Here is a 13,137-nt window from a genome sequence, read left to right as displayed (position 1 = left end):
ACTCGAGACGCCAGAAGGCAGCGGTGGACAAGGAGAAGAGGCCGCCGGTGACGACGGTCGGCTTCTCGAAGGCGGGGCGTGGACGAGTCGCCCAGCTTGGGTCGCTCGCAGCGAGGAAGGCGGCACCATGTACGGGATCAAAGAAGCTTACAGTGCAGCTCTACAGCTACAGATAGCCTCTAGCGAGCTGTCGAGCGACGAGGGTCTCATCCTCTGAGGGTTTTCGATTCTCATCAGCTCCTCGTCCTCTCTCCGCCGCCTATCGCTCAGCCAGGCCCAGCACCCGTCCGACTAGCCAGCAGAGCCTTGCTATCCGCCCACATCGATCCAGCAGCTCTATCGCCTGCACCGTCGTTCTCCTCCGGAATCCTCATCACCTCCTCGACCTTCCACCTATCGCGCCTCGCCAGCCACACCGCCGAGCCATGCCCTCGATCACCAAGCGCACCTACGGCTCGCGCGCCGCCGCTCACCCGATCCCAGTCGCGCAGCAGCTCCTCGCGTGCTGTGAGCGCAAGCAGACCAACCTGTGCGTCTCGGTCGATGTGACCAAGAAGGCGGCGCTCCTGCGCATTGCCGACGCCGCCGGCCCTTACATCTGCTGTGTCAAGGTACGCCCCGACCTCCTCCTCCCCCTCCCCCTCCCCGAGCTGACTGACCTCGCCTGCCCCCGCCGCGCAGACGCACATCGACATCGTCGAGGACTTTGACCAGGACCTCGTGCAGCAACTGCAGGCGCTCGCCGACAAGCACGACTTTCTCATCTGGGAGGACCGCAAGTTTGCCGACATCGGTGCGCGCCTCCTCTCGCTCGTCGTCCCTCTCTTCGCGCGCGAGCCGACCACTGACCCTCCCCCTCGCGTGCGCGCCCCCGCAGGCAACACGGTCCGGCTGCAGTACTCGTCGGGCATCTACAAGATTGCCTCGTGGTCGCACATCACCAACGCGCACCTCGTCCCGGGCGAGGGCATCCTGACAGGGCTCGCGTCGGTCGGCCAGCCGCTCGGGCGCGGCCTGCTCCTCCTCGCCGAGATGAGCGCAAAGGGCAACCTCGCGACGGGCGACTATACCCGCAAGAACGTCGAGGCCGCAAGGAGGTTCCCCGACTTTGTCATGGGCTTTGTCGCCATGCGTCGCGTCGACGAGCGGGAAGAGACGGCGGGCGGGGTTGCACCAGGCGAGGGGGTGCGTCCCTCTCTCTCTCTCTCTCTCTCTCTCTCGTGCTCTCCCTCGTGGACACGTCACTGACCCTGCCTCGTACACTGCAGGCCGACTACGTCATCATGACGCCCGGCGTCGGGCTCGACTCGAAGGGCGACGGCATGGGCCAGCAGTACCGCACGCCAGACGAGGTCGTCAACGAGTCGGGGTGCGACATCATCATTGTCGGGCGCGGCATCTACGGCGGTGGCGAGGGCAGCGCCGACGACGAGATTGTGCGGCAGAGCAAGCGGTACCAGGAGGCGGGCTGGAAGGCGTACTTGGACCGGCTCGAGCAGTGAGGGCGGGGGCCCGCTCTCTCTTTTGTTTAGACGAACGCTGCAACGAGTCGAGGGCTGGAGAACGACAACAGGGTTCCACAATGACAACGAGAGACTGCTACAGCACAAGGAGGACCAGCTCATCGTGCCACCTTCCTCACCTCCGCTTGACCTTGTGCTTGGGGCCCACCGCCGCCGCCTTGCGCACCGACGCCGCCGACGCAAAGTCGGGCAGGTACTTGTCGCTGCGCGACTGGGACAGCGCCGGCTTCTTGCTCGCCCACCGGCTCGTCGACGCCGCCGCCGACGAGCCCTCGGCGAGCGTCGTGAGCCCGAACGCGCGCTTCTTGCCCGCCGCCGACGCCGATGCCGAGTGGGGCGGCGGCGACAGGAAGCGCTCGTCGGCGTCGTGGGCGCTGTTGCGCGCCGCAAAGGGCCGAGCCGGGGCGCTCGACGAGAAGTACTTGGACGGGACGGGCTCGACAATCTCGATGTCGCTGTCCGAGTCGAGCTCGACCTGCATCGGCGGGCGGTTCTCGACCTCGTCGTCGTCGTCGTCGTCGTCGCCGTGCGCAATGTCGACGTCGGCGTACTCGAGCGCGTCGGCGTCGGCGTCGGCGTCGGCGTCGGCGTCCTCGACCGGGTCCGTCTCGAGCGACACGTCGCACGTCTCGTCGAACGGCGTGCGGCGCCGTGCCGAGCGCTGCTGCTGCTTGGTCGTCGGGCTCGCGAGCACGAGGCACGAGTTGTTGTTGACGCGGAAGGCCGAGGACGGGTCGTCGGCGGGCGAGAGCGAGGTGCGCGGCGGGCGCGAGAGGGTGATCGAGGCGTTCAGGGGCAGGCAGGCATCGTCGCCGTCGTTGTCGTCGTCGCTGTCGGGCGCAAGGATGCCGCGCTTGGTCTGCAACTCCTTGAGCTTGGCCTTGAGCTTCTTGATCTGTCGGGAGGCGAATCTCGTCAGGAAGAGGACGAGGGAAAGAGACTGCAAAAGAGAGAGAGAGAGAGCGGGACGCACCTTGTCGAGCGCCGCCTTGTTGGCGAGGTCGACGCGCTTGCGCAGCCGCACCTCCTGCGCCGCGTGCTCCAGGGCGGCGTCGACGTTGCGCTTGGCCTCGGCTTGAGCGGCGAGCGACTCGTGGCGAGCTCGTTGGGCCGCGTCGGCCGCCTTCTTGCACGCCTCGTCGGCGCGGTGCTCGTGGCCTTCTTGAGCGGCTCTCAGCCTGCGACGGAGGCGAGGTGTCAATAAGGCGCCCGTGCCGTGCAGCACGACCCGAGGAAAGAGAGGAGAGAGAGAGAGAGAGAGAGAGAGAGAGAGAGAGAGAGAGAGAGAGAGAGGGAGAGGCAGGACGCACAGGAAGATCTCGTGCTCCTTGTCCTGGATCTCCTGCCCGAGCTGACGGATGCGCTCCTCGCCGCTCTCGCCACTCGCCTCGAGCTGCTGCTTGAGCCGGCGCACCTCCTCCTGCCACTTGATCTTGCCCTCGTGGTACACGTTGCGCGCCTCGTCTCGCTCGCGCACCTGCTCGGCGCACTGGGCCTCGAGCGCCGCGTGCCGCGTCGAGAGCTCGTCGAAGCGCGTCTGGAGCGCGCGCAGCTGCGCCGCAAGGGTGGCGACGGCCTGCGGGTCTGCGACCGCCCGCAGGCGCGAGAGCTCGTTGCGCGCCGAGGCGAGCTCGGCGGCAAAGGGCGCGCACTCGTCATCGCCGTCGTGCTCCTGCTCGCACTCGGCGCACCAGTCGTCGTCGTCGTCCATGTACCCGTACAGCTCGTCCTCGTCGTCCGCGCCGCCCTCGCCGTTGCCGAACGGGTGACGGGCTCTCGGACCGCCGCCGCCGCTGCCGTCGCCGCCGGGCGGGAAGAACGGGCTGCGGAAGGACGAGCGGGCCCGCCTCGCCACCGCCGCCGCCGCCGTCTCGGCGACGCACATGCGCTCGCGCAGCTGCGCAAGCTCGTCGCGCTGCCGCCGCACCGTGTCGAGCGCCTCGGTGCGCTGGCGGCGCAGGCGCGTCACCTCGTCCACCGCGCCGCCCTCATCCTGCCCGTCCTCCTCCTCGTCCTCCTCGTCGTCGTCCTCGTCATCAGGCACAGCGCGCGCCTTGCCCTTGCCCTTGTCGCGCCGCGGCTTGACCTCGGGTGCGGCGTCGACGGCGTCGGACGACGGCGGGACGTGTGCGCCCGGTGCGCGCGGCGCGTCGATGTACAGGCGCAGGTACGGGAGCGACTCGGTGATGCGCGAGCCGGGCCGCTTCTGGCGCTTGACGTCGCGCGAGGCGCAGCGCGCGGGACAGCCCGCCGCGTTGGCGGTGCGGTGCCACTGCTCGATGCACGACTGCGGGCGCGGCGCGGCGCGGGGGTGGAACGGCTCAGCGGGGAGGGCTCCCAGTGTGGGTGTGGAAGAGAGAGGAGGAGGACGGGGACGCACGAGGTGGTAGACGTGGCCGCAGCTGGTGAAAGCGCACCAGTCCTCGTGGGCGTGTTTGGTGGACGGGAGGTGCTCGGAGCGCGAGCTGAGGCAAATGCCGCACTTGTGGCCGAGCATGGGGGCGCGTGTTGAGGTACGCGAGTGCTAGTGCTAGTGCGGGCGCGGCGCGGGTTGGTGGACGCTCGAGGTGGGTTGAGCGAGATGAAGGGGCGGAGGTGGGGGAGCTCGGTGGGAGCGGTTGCACGGAGAGAAGAGCTGGGTCGAGGGGAGTGCTGTCGAGACTGAGCGCGTGTCGATGCGTGCAGCTCTGTCCGGGCGACTGAGGCGAGGAAAGCGAGGGACGAGCCCCTCTCGACGAGGACGAGGCGATTCAGACGAGGGGAGGGTCCAACTCGCTCGCTCTCGTCGACCACCAGCAGAGAGCAGCCTAGACCCACCTCGCGCACATGCTCGCCTCGAACGGCCACGGCGACCCGCCACCGCCGTACGCCCTCGACCTGCTCGCCCTCGACCCGGACCAAGTCCACCGCTTGTTCGCCGACCTCGGCTTCCCCCACTACCGCGACCAGCTCCAAGGTGCGCACCACAGTGCCCTTCTCTAGTTGCAGACCTGGACCTGACCGGTACGCGCGCCCCCTCGCAGACCACGGCATCTCGGGCGACGTCCTCATCCACCTCGACCATGCCGCCCTCAAGGACGTCGGTGTCCACTCGGTCGGCCAGCGCCTCGCCATCCTCAAGGCCGTCTACGACCTCAAGGTCGCCCAGGACATCCCCATCGAGGACGGCCACTATGTCCCGCCGTCCGAGGACCTCGACGGCGCAGGCCCGCTCCCGGCGTACCAGATCCTCGGCCTCTTGTCGGAACGAGACGAGCGCATCCATCGCCTCGAGAGCGAGGTGCACAGCCTCCACTCGGCCCTCATCAACCTGCGCGAGGACTCGCTCAACGTCGCGAGAGGTGGTGGGCCATCGACCAAGGTGCGTCCCCCGCCCTCTCCCTCTCTCGCCTCGCTCGCTCGCGCCGCCAACCCGACCGCTCACTCGTCGTGCCCCCCGCCCTCACCCTCGCAGCCGCGCCCAAGCGTCCGCTCCCCGACCGGCCTCGGCTTTGTCCACCCGCTCAGCAACTCGTCGACCCTGTCGCGCTCGTCGTCGACGCCCTCGCGCCCGCGCAACCCGCCGCCCGTCGTCGGCGCCTCGAGCACCCTCGCCCTGCCGCACCACGCAGGCGGCGGCGGCCTGCCCGACTCGCCCCACAGCCCTGTCGTCGACTCGCCGAGGACGTTGGGCGACTACCAGTCGCAGCAGCAGCAGCAGCAGCAGCAGCAGTACCCGCAGCACGGGCAGCAGTACCAGGTCGTGAACGGCCACGCGCTGCACGATGGCGCCTCGACGGCGGCGACGGGCCCGCAGGCGCCGCACCTCCAGCCGGCCGAGATCAGCATCAGCGGCGTCGCGACACCTACCACCCCGACGGCGCCCATGCTCATCCACCCAGACTCGGGCGGCGGTGGTGGTGGGACGCCCAACTCGCACCTGCACCCGTCATCCTCGTCGGCGTCCCGCAACGGCGCGTCCGACCCGTCCTTGTCGTCGTCGACCAACCCGACCACGTCGTCGTCGTCGTCGTCGCTGTCGCCCTCGGCGTCGACATCCCGCACGCGCGAGGGCTCGTCGACCTCGACCTCGACCTCGGCCGACAACCCGTACCGCTCGTTCCGCGTCACGGTCGAGGACCCGTGCTACAAGGTGCTCCCGGCCGCGCTCAAAAAATACAAGATCAACGACGACTGGCGGCTGTACGCGCTCTTCATCTGCTACGGCAACACGGAGCGGTGCCTCGCGTACGACGAGAAGCCCCTCCTCCTGTTCCAGAAGCTCAAAGAGTCGAACGACAACCCCGTCTTTATGCTGCGGCACATCAAGGACATCAAGAGCCCGATCGCGGTCGCGACGGCCAAGCACGCTGCGCGCAAGGACAAGCGCCCGGCGGGTATCGGCGGCGGCGTCGAGCGCAGCTTGATGGGCGTCAACCGCGACGGGACCGCAGCGCCCGGCGGCGCGTCGTCGGCCATGGCGATGGCGAACCCGGCCAACGGGCTCCAGGGCAACGCGCGCCCGACGAGGCTGCACCACCCGCCCGTGTTGCTCCCCGTCGGCAAGGACAAGGACAAGGACAAGGGCGACGAGGCGGGCGAGGGCGAGGGCGGCACGGACAAGAAGGACGAGGGTGGGGCAACGACGACGACGACGGGCAAGAAGGCCCAGGGGTACTGCATCGCCATCTACCCGTACCTCGCCGAGCGCGAGTGCGTCCCACTTTCTCTCTCTCTATCTCTCGTTCTCTCGCTCTCGCGAGTTCCTGACCTTGCTGCCGCGCCCACAGGGACGAGTTCGACGTTGCCGTCGGCGACAGTGCGTCGAGCCTACTCTCTCTCACCCTCGCTCGCGCCGTTTCCCCGCCTCGAGCAAGTCCGTCCTGACATCCCCCTCTCCTCCCTCTGTCCCAACCTCCCTCCCTCTCTCTCTCTCTCAGCGTTCGTCATCCTGTCCAAGACCAAGGGCTGGTGGGTCGTCCACCGCGACCAAGCCTCGCCTTCGTCGTCCTCGAACCTGTCGTCGTCGACCTCGTCCAACCCGGACCCGTCGTCGTACTCGCCCTCGCCCGCGCCGAGAAAGTCGGCCTGGGTCCCCGCCGGGTGCCTCCTCGAAACGTCGGTCCCGCCTTTGTCGCTCTGTGGCGGCGCCGCAGCGGCATCGTCGGGCGAGGCGTCGTCCCCCTCGGCGGCCAAGACGCCCACCTCGGCCACCTCGACCTCTGCCGGCGGGCCCTCTTCCTCCTCCTCCTCCACCACCCCGACGACATCCGCCTCCTCGACAGCAGCCGCAGCCGGTGTCCCCGCGCACGAGGGCAACGCGGCGACCGTCCCGATCCCGCCGTCGCTCGTCGTGTCCGTGTCGACGCCCGGCGTCGCCCTCATGGACTACGTCCCTCGCGGCGCAGGCGAGCTCGAGGTGCGCAAGGGCGCGACGCTGCGCATCCTCAAGCGCTACAACCACTGGAGCTACGCCGTCAAGGACGATGGCGGCCGAGGCTGGCTCCCGAGCTGGTTCTGCGGCAGGGTCACAAAGACCGACTCGGCGGCGGCGGCGGCGGCAGCTGGAGCGGGAGCGGGAGCAGGAGCAGGAGCAGGAGCGGGCGGCATGACGCCGTCGACGCCTGTCGCGCCCGAGTCGGGCCACGCTCCGCCGCCCTCCTCGGCGGCCGGCAGCGCCCCAGCGTCGTCGTCGTCCGCGCCGGCCGGCGGCTCGGGCAGCGCCACCAGCTCCGGCGGGAGCGCGACGCCCCGCCCTGCGACGGCGCCCGGCGGCGCGCCAAAGCCGCCGCTCAGCGTCAACGTGCCGCCGCTGCTGCCCGGCGCGAGCGGCGGGGCGCGCAGCGCCGGGGCGGCCATGATGCTCGAGCCGTCGACGGAGGAGGAGACGGGAGCACGAGGGAGCGGTGGCGGCGGCGGTACTGGTGCGCCGGCGGGCAAGGACCTGCAGGAGTGAGCGGACGAGGACGACGAGGGACGGGCGCCCTGCATCGCGCTTTCCTCTCCTTCTCTCGCTCTCTGAACTCGACGAGCGCCACGCAATGCGAGAGAGTCTACTTGCACATGCCATGTCCGACTATGAGAGAGCTTCTACAGCAAGGCGAGAGAAAGGGAGAGAGAGAGAGAAGGGAGATCTACATGCTCGTCCAAGGCTCAGAACGCCCAGCGCTCGACCGTCGCGCCCTCGCTCGCAATGACACCGCGCACGACCGCCTCGGCGCTCGTGACGCACCCTTCGAGGAGCGGGATCCCGCTCGCGAGGTAGCTCCCCGCGAACCACAGCCCTCGCGCCCTCGGTCCTCCCGCCCGTCGGCCCCGCTCGTGCTCGCGCTCGTGCTCGTGTCCGTGCCGCGCAGCGAGGACGCCGACGGCGCGCTGGCTGCGCTGCGTGACGAACGCGCGCGAGAACCACGTGCTCGCGAGCGTGTGGGCCTCGGAGATTGGCGTGAGCGGGTTGGTCGTCTGGAGGACCGTGCGCTCCGCCGGCGGCCGGCCGCCGACGCTGCTGCTGCTGCCCTTCCGGCTCGAGAGGATGACGTGCGTCGTCTCGACCGACGAGGGCGGGAGGTGCCCCTGCGCCTCGTCCCATTCGTCCTGCTCGTCCTCGCCGTCCTCGCCGTCCTCGCCCCCAGCCGCCGCCGCCGCCATCGCGGGCTCGCGCTCATAGACGACGAGGTTGAGGTCGCGCCGGTCGCTCGACGCCGGGGGCAGCACGCTCTCGTCCGTGTGAGTGACGACGAGCGTGCGCACGTACGTGAAGGCGCGCAGGGCGTCGAGCGTCGCGGCGAGCTCGTCGTCGTCGACGTGGACGCGCTCGTGCTCGTCGGAGCCGGGGCCGGGGCCGGGGCTGGGGCTGGCGAGCGTCGACACGAGGCGCGCAGCCTGATCGGCTTGCGTCGCGAACACGAGGTGCTCAAACTCGAGGACGCGGTCGACGTCCTCGCCCGTCTCGAATTCCTGCGTGCGCACGTGCAGGCGATACCCTGCGTCGCCGCCGCCGCCCGACGGGGACGACGACGAGGAGGACGGCGACGACGCGAGGCGCTCGAGGCGCGTGATCTCGACGCCGAGGTGCAAGTTCGAGGGCGGGACTGGGCGCGCGAGGGCTGCGACGATGCCGCGCACGCCGAACGCCGGGTCCGTCACGTAGTGAGACGCGCCGAGGGTTGACGAGACGTACTCTGCGGGTGGGCGGGCGGCGGCAGAGGGAGCATATCAGAGAGGGTCGGACGAGGGGCGAGGAGGAAAGAGGGAGCGAGGGACGCACGGAGAACCTCGCCGACGGGCATGGTGCGCGCCTCGACGACGCCGACGGTCGCGACGGCGGCCATGAGCGGCACGAGGATGTCGTCCGTGAAGCGCCGCGGGACGCGGTGCCGCGCGCACCACTCGAGCAGTGGCTCGCGGGCGACGTTGCGCAGCGGGACCGTCGCGCCGACGGCCTTCGCAACGCGCGACAGGGTGCGCTTGATGCGCGAGGTCGACGTGTAAGGCGCAGGCGGCGAGCGCGGCGGGTACGCGAGTCCGAGCGCGCAGTACCACAGGGCGAGCACGACGAGGTACAGGTACGCGAGCGTGAAGGCGACGACGTCGGCGCAGTAGGCGGCCTGGGCGCGCCACGGCGCGCGCGACAGGTGCGACGGGATGGACGCGGGCGGGAGGCGCAGGCCCGATGCGCCCTCGTACAGGAGCGCCGTCGTCTGGCGGGGCCGGGCGGCGCGTTTGGGCGCGGCCCTCGGGCCCGTGCGACGGGGCGTCGGCCGCTGGTGGTGGTGGAGCGGCGTCGGCGGGCGCGAAGACGAGGCGTGCTCGCGGTACTCGGGTGGAGGTGTCGGCGGGAGCGAGGGCGATGAGGGTTCCGCGAGGAGGTGGTCGGGCGCGGTCGACGGAAGGGAGGGAGAGGAACGAGCGAGGCGCGAGAACGAGTAGGTAAAGTCGGACTTGACAAGGGGCACGTTGAGGCTGCGGTACAGCGTGTGGACGCGACTGTGCGAGCCTGTAGGTTGAGCGAGGTGAGCGCTGGGTCGAACGAGGAAGGAAGCGAGACGAGGGACGGACCGCCGTTGATGGAGCGCATGGGTACGTCGACGCGGTACGAGCCGTCCTCGTCCTTGATCGAGAGCGAAGCCGTGTCCATGCCGAGTGCGTCGCTCTGTGCAAGGAGAAGGTCAGCACCGACGGCGACCTGACGCCGCGAGGAGGTGGGGAGGAGGGTGGAGGTGGACGCACGCGCTCGAAGAGGTGGACGTCAAAGTCGACGGTCGATCCATCGGTGCGTGTCGCACGGGCCTGCTTGAGGAGGTAGGCGGTCGACAGGCCTGCGAGACTGGAGGGAGGACGGGGACGAGGGTCAGAGGCAGATGAAGATCGGCGCCGCGAAGAGGGACTCACCCAGTGCCGATGACGGCGACGCGTGGTCGCTTGTGGGTCGACGAGCTCATCGTGGCTGGAGTCGAGCTCAGCAGGGAGCTGCGGTGGACGAGGGAGAAGGAGTGTGCGGGGTCAGGCTTGTGGGCCGTCGCTCGACCTCATCTCAGCGTCGTCGCCGCAGCCGCCTCGTGCACGTCGCTCCACCTCGCCTCGTCTCCGCACACAGCCATGGCCGCCGTACCCGTCGCCCGCCACCTCACCCGCGCCGCCCTCCCGCTCGTCCCCTCCCTCGGCTTCACCTCGGCCGCCCTCATCGCCGCCTCGAACCCCTCATCGCCCATCTCGACCCACACGCTCCACGCCCTGTTCCCCTCGCCACCACCCGCCGAGCCCTCCGACTGGTCCCTCCGCGGCCTCGCCCTCGGCAACGGCGGCCGCCGCTCGCGCTCGCGCCACGAGCTCGTCGCCCTCGCGCGCGGCGAGGGCACCGCACCGCGCGACCGCGAGCGCACCGGGCCCGCACGCGCGCTCGTCCAAGAGTGGCTCGTGCAGGGCAGGGATGGCATGAGGACCGCCGTGCGAGACAGTGGGCTGAGGGGCGAGGACGCGATCCGGTTCGGGTTGCGCGAGCGCATCGCCTACAACAAGCCGGTCCTCGACAAGCTGCCTCAGGCGCGCCCCTCTTCTCCCTCTCCTTTGCCATGACAGGGCGTCCAACCTGACTCCCGAGCGAGCACGCCCCGCAGGCCCTCGCACTCCTCTCGGCGCCACAGGGCACCTACCTCTCGCACCCGCTCTCGGCCCTCCCCGTGCCCAACCCGGCCTCGCACCTCTCGCACGTCGCCCACATCGCCCAGGACCTCGCAAAAGCGAGCGGCAGCGTCGCCCAGGGCGTGCGTCCTCGTCCCCTCCTCGTCCACCCCACCCCCCTCCCTCGAGCAGTCGCTGATCCGCCCTCTCCTCGCAGACCGACTGGTACACCCTGCGCCTCCGCCTCTCGACCGCCTACGCCCTCGCCGAGCTCTCCCTCCTCTCCCCCTCCGCATCGTCCGCCCCAGAGCGCATCGCCGCCGCGCAGCAGTACGCCGACCGCCTCCTCGACCAGGGCGCGCGCGTCGGCAAGGAGATGGAAAACGCCGGCCTCTTCCTCGAGTGGGTGCGCAAGTCGTGGGCTGGCATCAGGCGCAGCGTGCTTGCGTAGCGAGAGGGGGCGCGACGCGAGATCAGGGTGGAACAGGGTGCACCGCGACGAGTTTACAACAGAGCTACACGGCCCCTCCTCCTCCTCCTTCTCCTCGACGCCGCCGACCGAGAGACACCGAGAGCGAGAGCGAGAGCGAGAGCGCAAAGGCCCCCTACTGGATCTCGACCTCCATCGTGTCGGCCTGGAGGATCTCCTCGCCGCGCGCGACCGAGTGGACAATCTCGCGGCGAATCTCGGGCGTGATCTGGTGGTGCACCTGGTACCGCAGCACCTCGAGCAGCGCGTCCTTCTGCTCGGCCGTCAGGTCCGACTTGTACCTGTGTGCCGCACGTGGCCACCGACCGAGGAGCGTCAGGTCGCCGATCGCGAGAACGTGAGAGAGAGAGAGGGGAGTGTGCGACGCACCGCTGGACAAAGACGAGGAACGACTGGTGCCACAGGACGGGCATCTGGCGCGTGTCGCGCTTGAACCGCAGGAAGTGGAACACGAGCGCGTCGACCACCTTGTAGGGCAGCGCGTACTTCTTGTCGAGCAGGACCCGGATAAAGACGCTGTTAGGGCCTGTGGGGCGAGTGCGCATACGACGCGGGGTCAGTGAGAGGCCTAGAGAGAGAGGGAGAGAGATGGCGGGAGACGCACCGGTGTACTCCATCTCGGCGAGCTTGAGAAGGGCCGCGCCCGAGTGCAGGACGGGGACGCTGACCTTGGTCAGGACCGAGCCGAGGATGGCCGCCTCGCGCAGGGTGCAGGTGCCGCTCTGTGCAGGGACGCATGAGTCAGATGCCGAGCTTGGAAAGAGAGGAGAGAGAAAGAGGGCGAAAGCCGGGACGGACCTCGCACAGAGGGAACAAGAGGCCCTTGAAGAACGCCGCCGGCTTGTAAATGGCCTTCTTGAGCGCCATGTACGTGTGCACGCTCAACTTGCCCGACTCGCCAATCTCCTCGCGCACCTTCTCGAGCAGGATCTCCTTGTAGAACTTCTGGCTCTGCTTGGGGTCGAGGTTGGACGCAAAGATGCGCGTCGCGGCGTACGTCGCGTGCGGCGTCCACGTCTCCGGGTTGGTGAGCATGACGAGTGAGGGCCACATGGGCAGCGTCGGGAGGATCTTGAACGCCTTGGGGAGCGGGCCCGACTTGTACCGCGACAGGAGCTGGCCGACCCTGCGAGGCGACGAGGGCCCGGGTCAGTGACGCGACTTGAAGGGCTCGAGCGACAGGACGGGGACGCACTTGGTGTAGACCTCGACGACCTTGGGGTTGAAGCCCGACGGCGCCTCGCGAACGACCTCTGCCGGCGTGAAAAGAGAGGGTCAGCGTCGGGCGCACCAAGCCAGTCATGGAAAGGAGAGGGCGACGCACCAGGCTCCTTGCCCTTGCCCGCCTGCTCCTGCTGCCCAATCTTCTCCATGATGAGGTCGGCGAGCGTCCGACCGGGCTCGAGCTGCCCCGTCGGGACGTAGCTGTCGAGGAACGCCTCGCGGTCCGCCTCGTCGATTTCCTGCCGAGGATGGGGACGGGTCAGCTCCTCGTCCTGAGCATCGGGAGAGAGTGAACGGGACGCACAAGCTCCTCGTACTCCTCGTAGTCGTCCTCGTCGCTGAAGTCCTCGTCGTCGTCGTCGTCGCCGCGAAGCTGCTGCGTCTCCTCCGTCTCGCTGTTGCACGCGCACAAGCCGAGGTCAGGCTCGGCTCGCAGTACACGGACTCGGTGAAAGTGGACGCACTCGACGTCTCCTGCCAGCTCGTCAATGTCCTCGCCCGCGAGCTCGTCTTGCTGCTCGCGCGCCATGGCGAGCACCTTGGCCGTCGTCTTGGCGCTCAGGGCGCTCTGCGCGCATCGGGAGCGGGTCAGTACGTGTACACAGAGAGTAGAGAGCGCTGCAGGACGCACCTCCTCCTCCTGGTGGCGCTTCTTGGTCGCTTTTTGCCGCTTGCCCGGCTGGCTGAACGCGCCCGTGTCGTCGGCCTCGCCGGCGCGCAGCTGCACCGCGAGCGGGTCGTGCTTCATCTGGACTCCCTTGCGAGGTGCGGCGGCCTTGGGCATCGTGGTGAGCAGGCGCG

The 13,137-nt window shown here is 69.4% G+C and overlaps 6 protein-coding genes across 6 annotated transcripts; 3 read left to right on the top strand and 3 right to left on the bottom strand.

Moving 5' to 3' along the window:
- Nucleotides 1-425: 425 nt before the first annotated feature.
- RHOBADRAFT_26625 (orotidine 5'-phosphate decarboxylase) lies at nt 426-1,568 on the top strand (the record flags this gene model as incomplete). Its single annotated transcript, XM_018412755.1, has 4 exons — nt 426-611; nt 682-793; nt 878-1,185; nt 1,269-1,568. 4 exons carry the CDS (start codon nt 426-428, stop codon nt 1,500-1,502), a joined length of 840 nt encoding a protein of 279 aa, XP_018271357.1. The 3' UTR covers nt 1,503-1,568.
- A 70-nt stretch (nt 1,569-1,638) lies between these two features.
- On the bottom strand, nt 1,639-4,020 carry RHOBADRAFT_53299 (uncharacterized protein; the record flags this gene model as incomplete). Its single annotated transcript, XM_018416766.1, has 4 exons — nt 1,639-2,418; nt 2,497-2,701; nt 2,834-3,810; nt 3,904-4,020. 4 exons carry the CDS (start codon nt 4,018-4,020, stop codon nt 1,639-1,641), a joined length of 2,079 nt encoding a protein of 692 aa, XP_018271356.1.
- A 329-nt stretch (nt 4,021-4,349) lies between these two features.
- On the top strand, nt 4,350-7,458 carry RHOBADRAFT_43810 (uncharacterized protein; the record flags this gene model as incomplete). Its single annotated transcript, XM_018414298.1, has 5 exons — nt 4,350-4,479; nt 4,547-4,884; nt 4,978-6,215; nt 6,293-6,321; nt 6,443-7,458. 5 exons carry the CDS (start codon nt 4,350-4,352, stop codon nt 7,456-7,458), a joined length of 2,751 nt encoding a protein of 916 aa, XP_018271355.1.
- Nucleotides 7,459-7,655: 197 nt separating this feature from the next.
- RHOBADRAFT_53297 (uncharacterized protein) lies at nt 7,656-9,943 on the bottom strand (the record flags this gene model as incomplete). The annotated part of the gene is made up of 5 exons (XM_018416765.1): nt 7,656-8,683; nt 8,770-9,498; nt 9,561-9,654; nt 9,732-9,828; nt 9,894-9,943. 5 exons carry the CDS (start codon nt 9,941-9,943, stop codon nt 7,656-7,658), a joined length of 1,998 nt encoding a protein of 665 aa, XP_018271354.1.
- Nucleotides 9,944-10,100: 157 nt separating this feature from the next.
- Nucleotides 10,101-11,073, top strand: RHOBADRAFT_43808 (uncharacterized protein; the record flags this gene model as incomplete). Its single annotated transcript, XM_018414297.1, has 3 exons — nt 10,101-10,523; nt 10,619-10,765; nt 10,840-11,073. 3 exons carry the CDS (start codon nt 10,101-10,103, stop codon nt 11,071-11,073), a joined length of 804 nt encoding a protein of 267 aa, XP_018271353.1.
- Nucleotides 10,930-12,851, bottom strand: RHOBADRAFT_36157 (uncharacterized protein). Its single transcript, XM_018413335.1, has 8 exons — nt 12,801-12,851; nt 12,641-12,731; nt 12,437-12,575; nt 12,308-12,365; nt 11,911-12,238; nt 11,717-11,834; nt 11,482-11,638; nt 10,930-11,393 (listed from the first exon to the last, which is right to left on the bottom strand). The coding sequence occupies exons 3-8, from the start codon at nt 12,483-12,485 to the stop codon at nt 11,228-11,230; spliced, it is 876 nt and encodes a 291-aa protein (XP_018271352.1). The 5' UTR covers nt 12,486-12,575; nt 12,641-12,731; nt 12,801-12,851; the 3' UTR covers nt 10,930-11,227.
- Nucleotides 12,852-13,137: the final 286 nt, after the last annotated feature.

The sequence above is a fragment of the Rhodotorula graminis genome (assembly GCF_001329695.1).
Source record: "Rhodotorula graminis WP1 unplaced genomic scaffold RHOBAscaffold_6, whole genome shotgun sequence".
Lineage (NCBI taxonomy): Eukaryota > Fungi > Basidiomycota > Microbotryomycetes > Sporidiobolales > Sporidiobolaceae > Rhodotorula > Rhodotorula graminis.
This window is presented reverse-complemented; position numbering and strand designations above follow the sequence as displayed.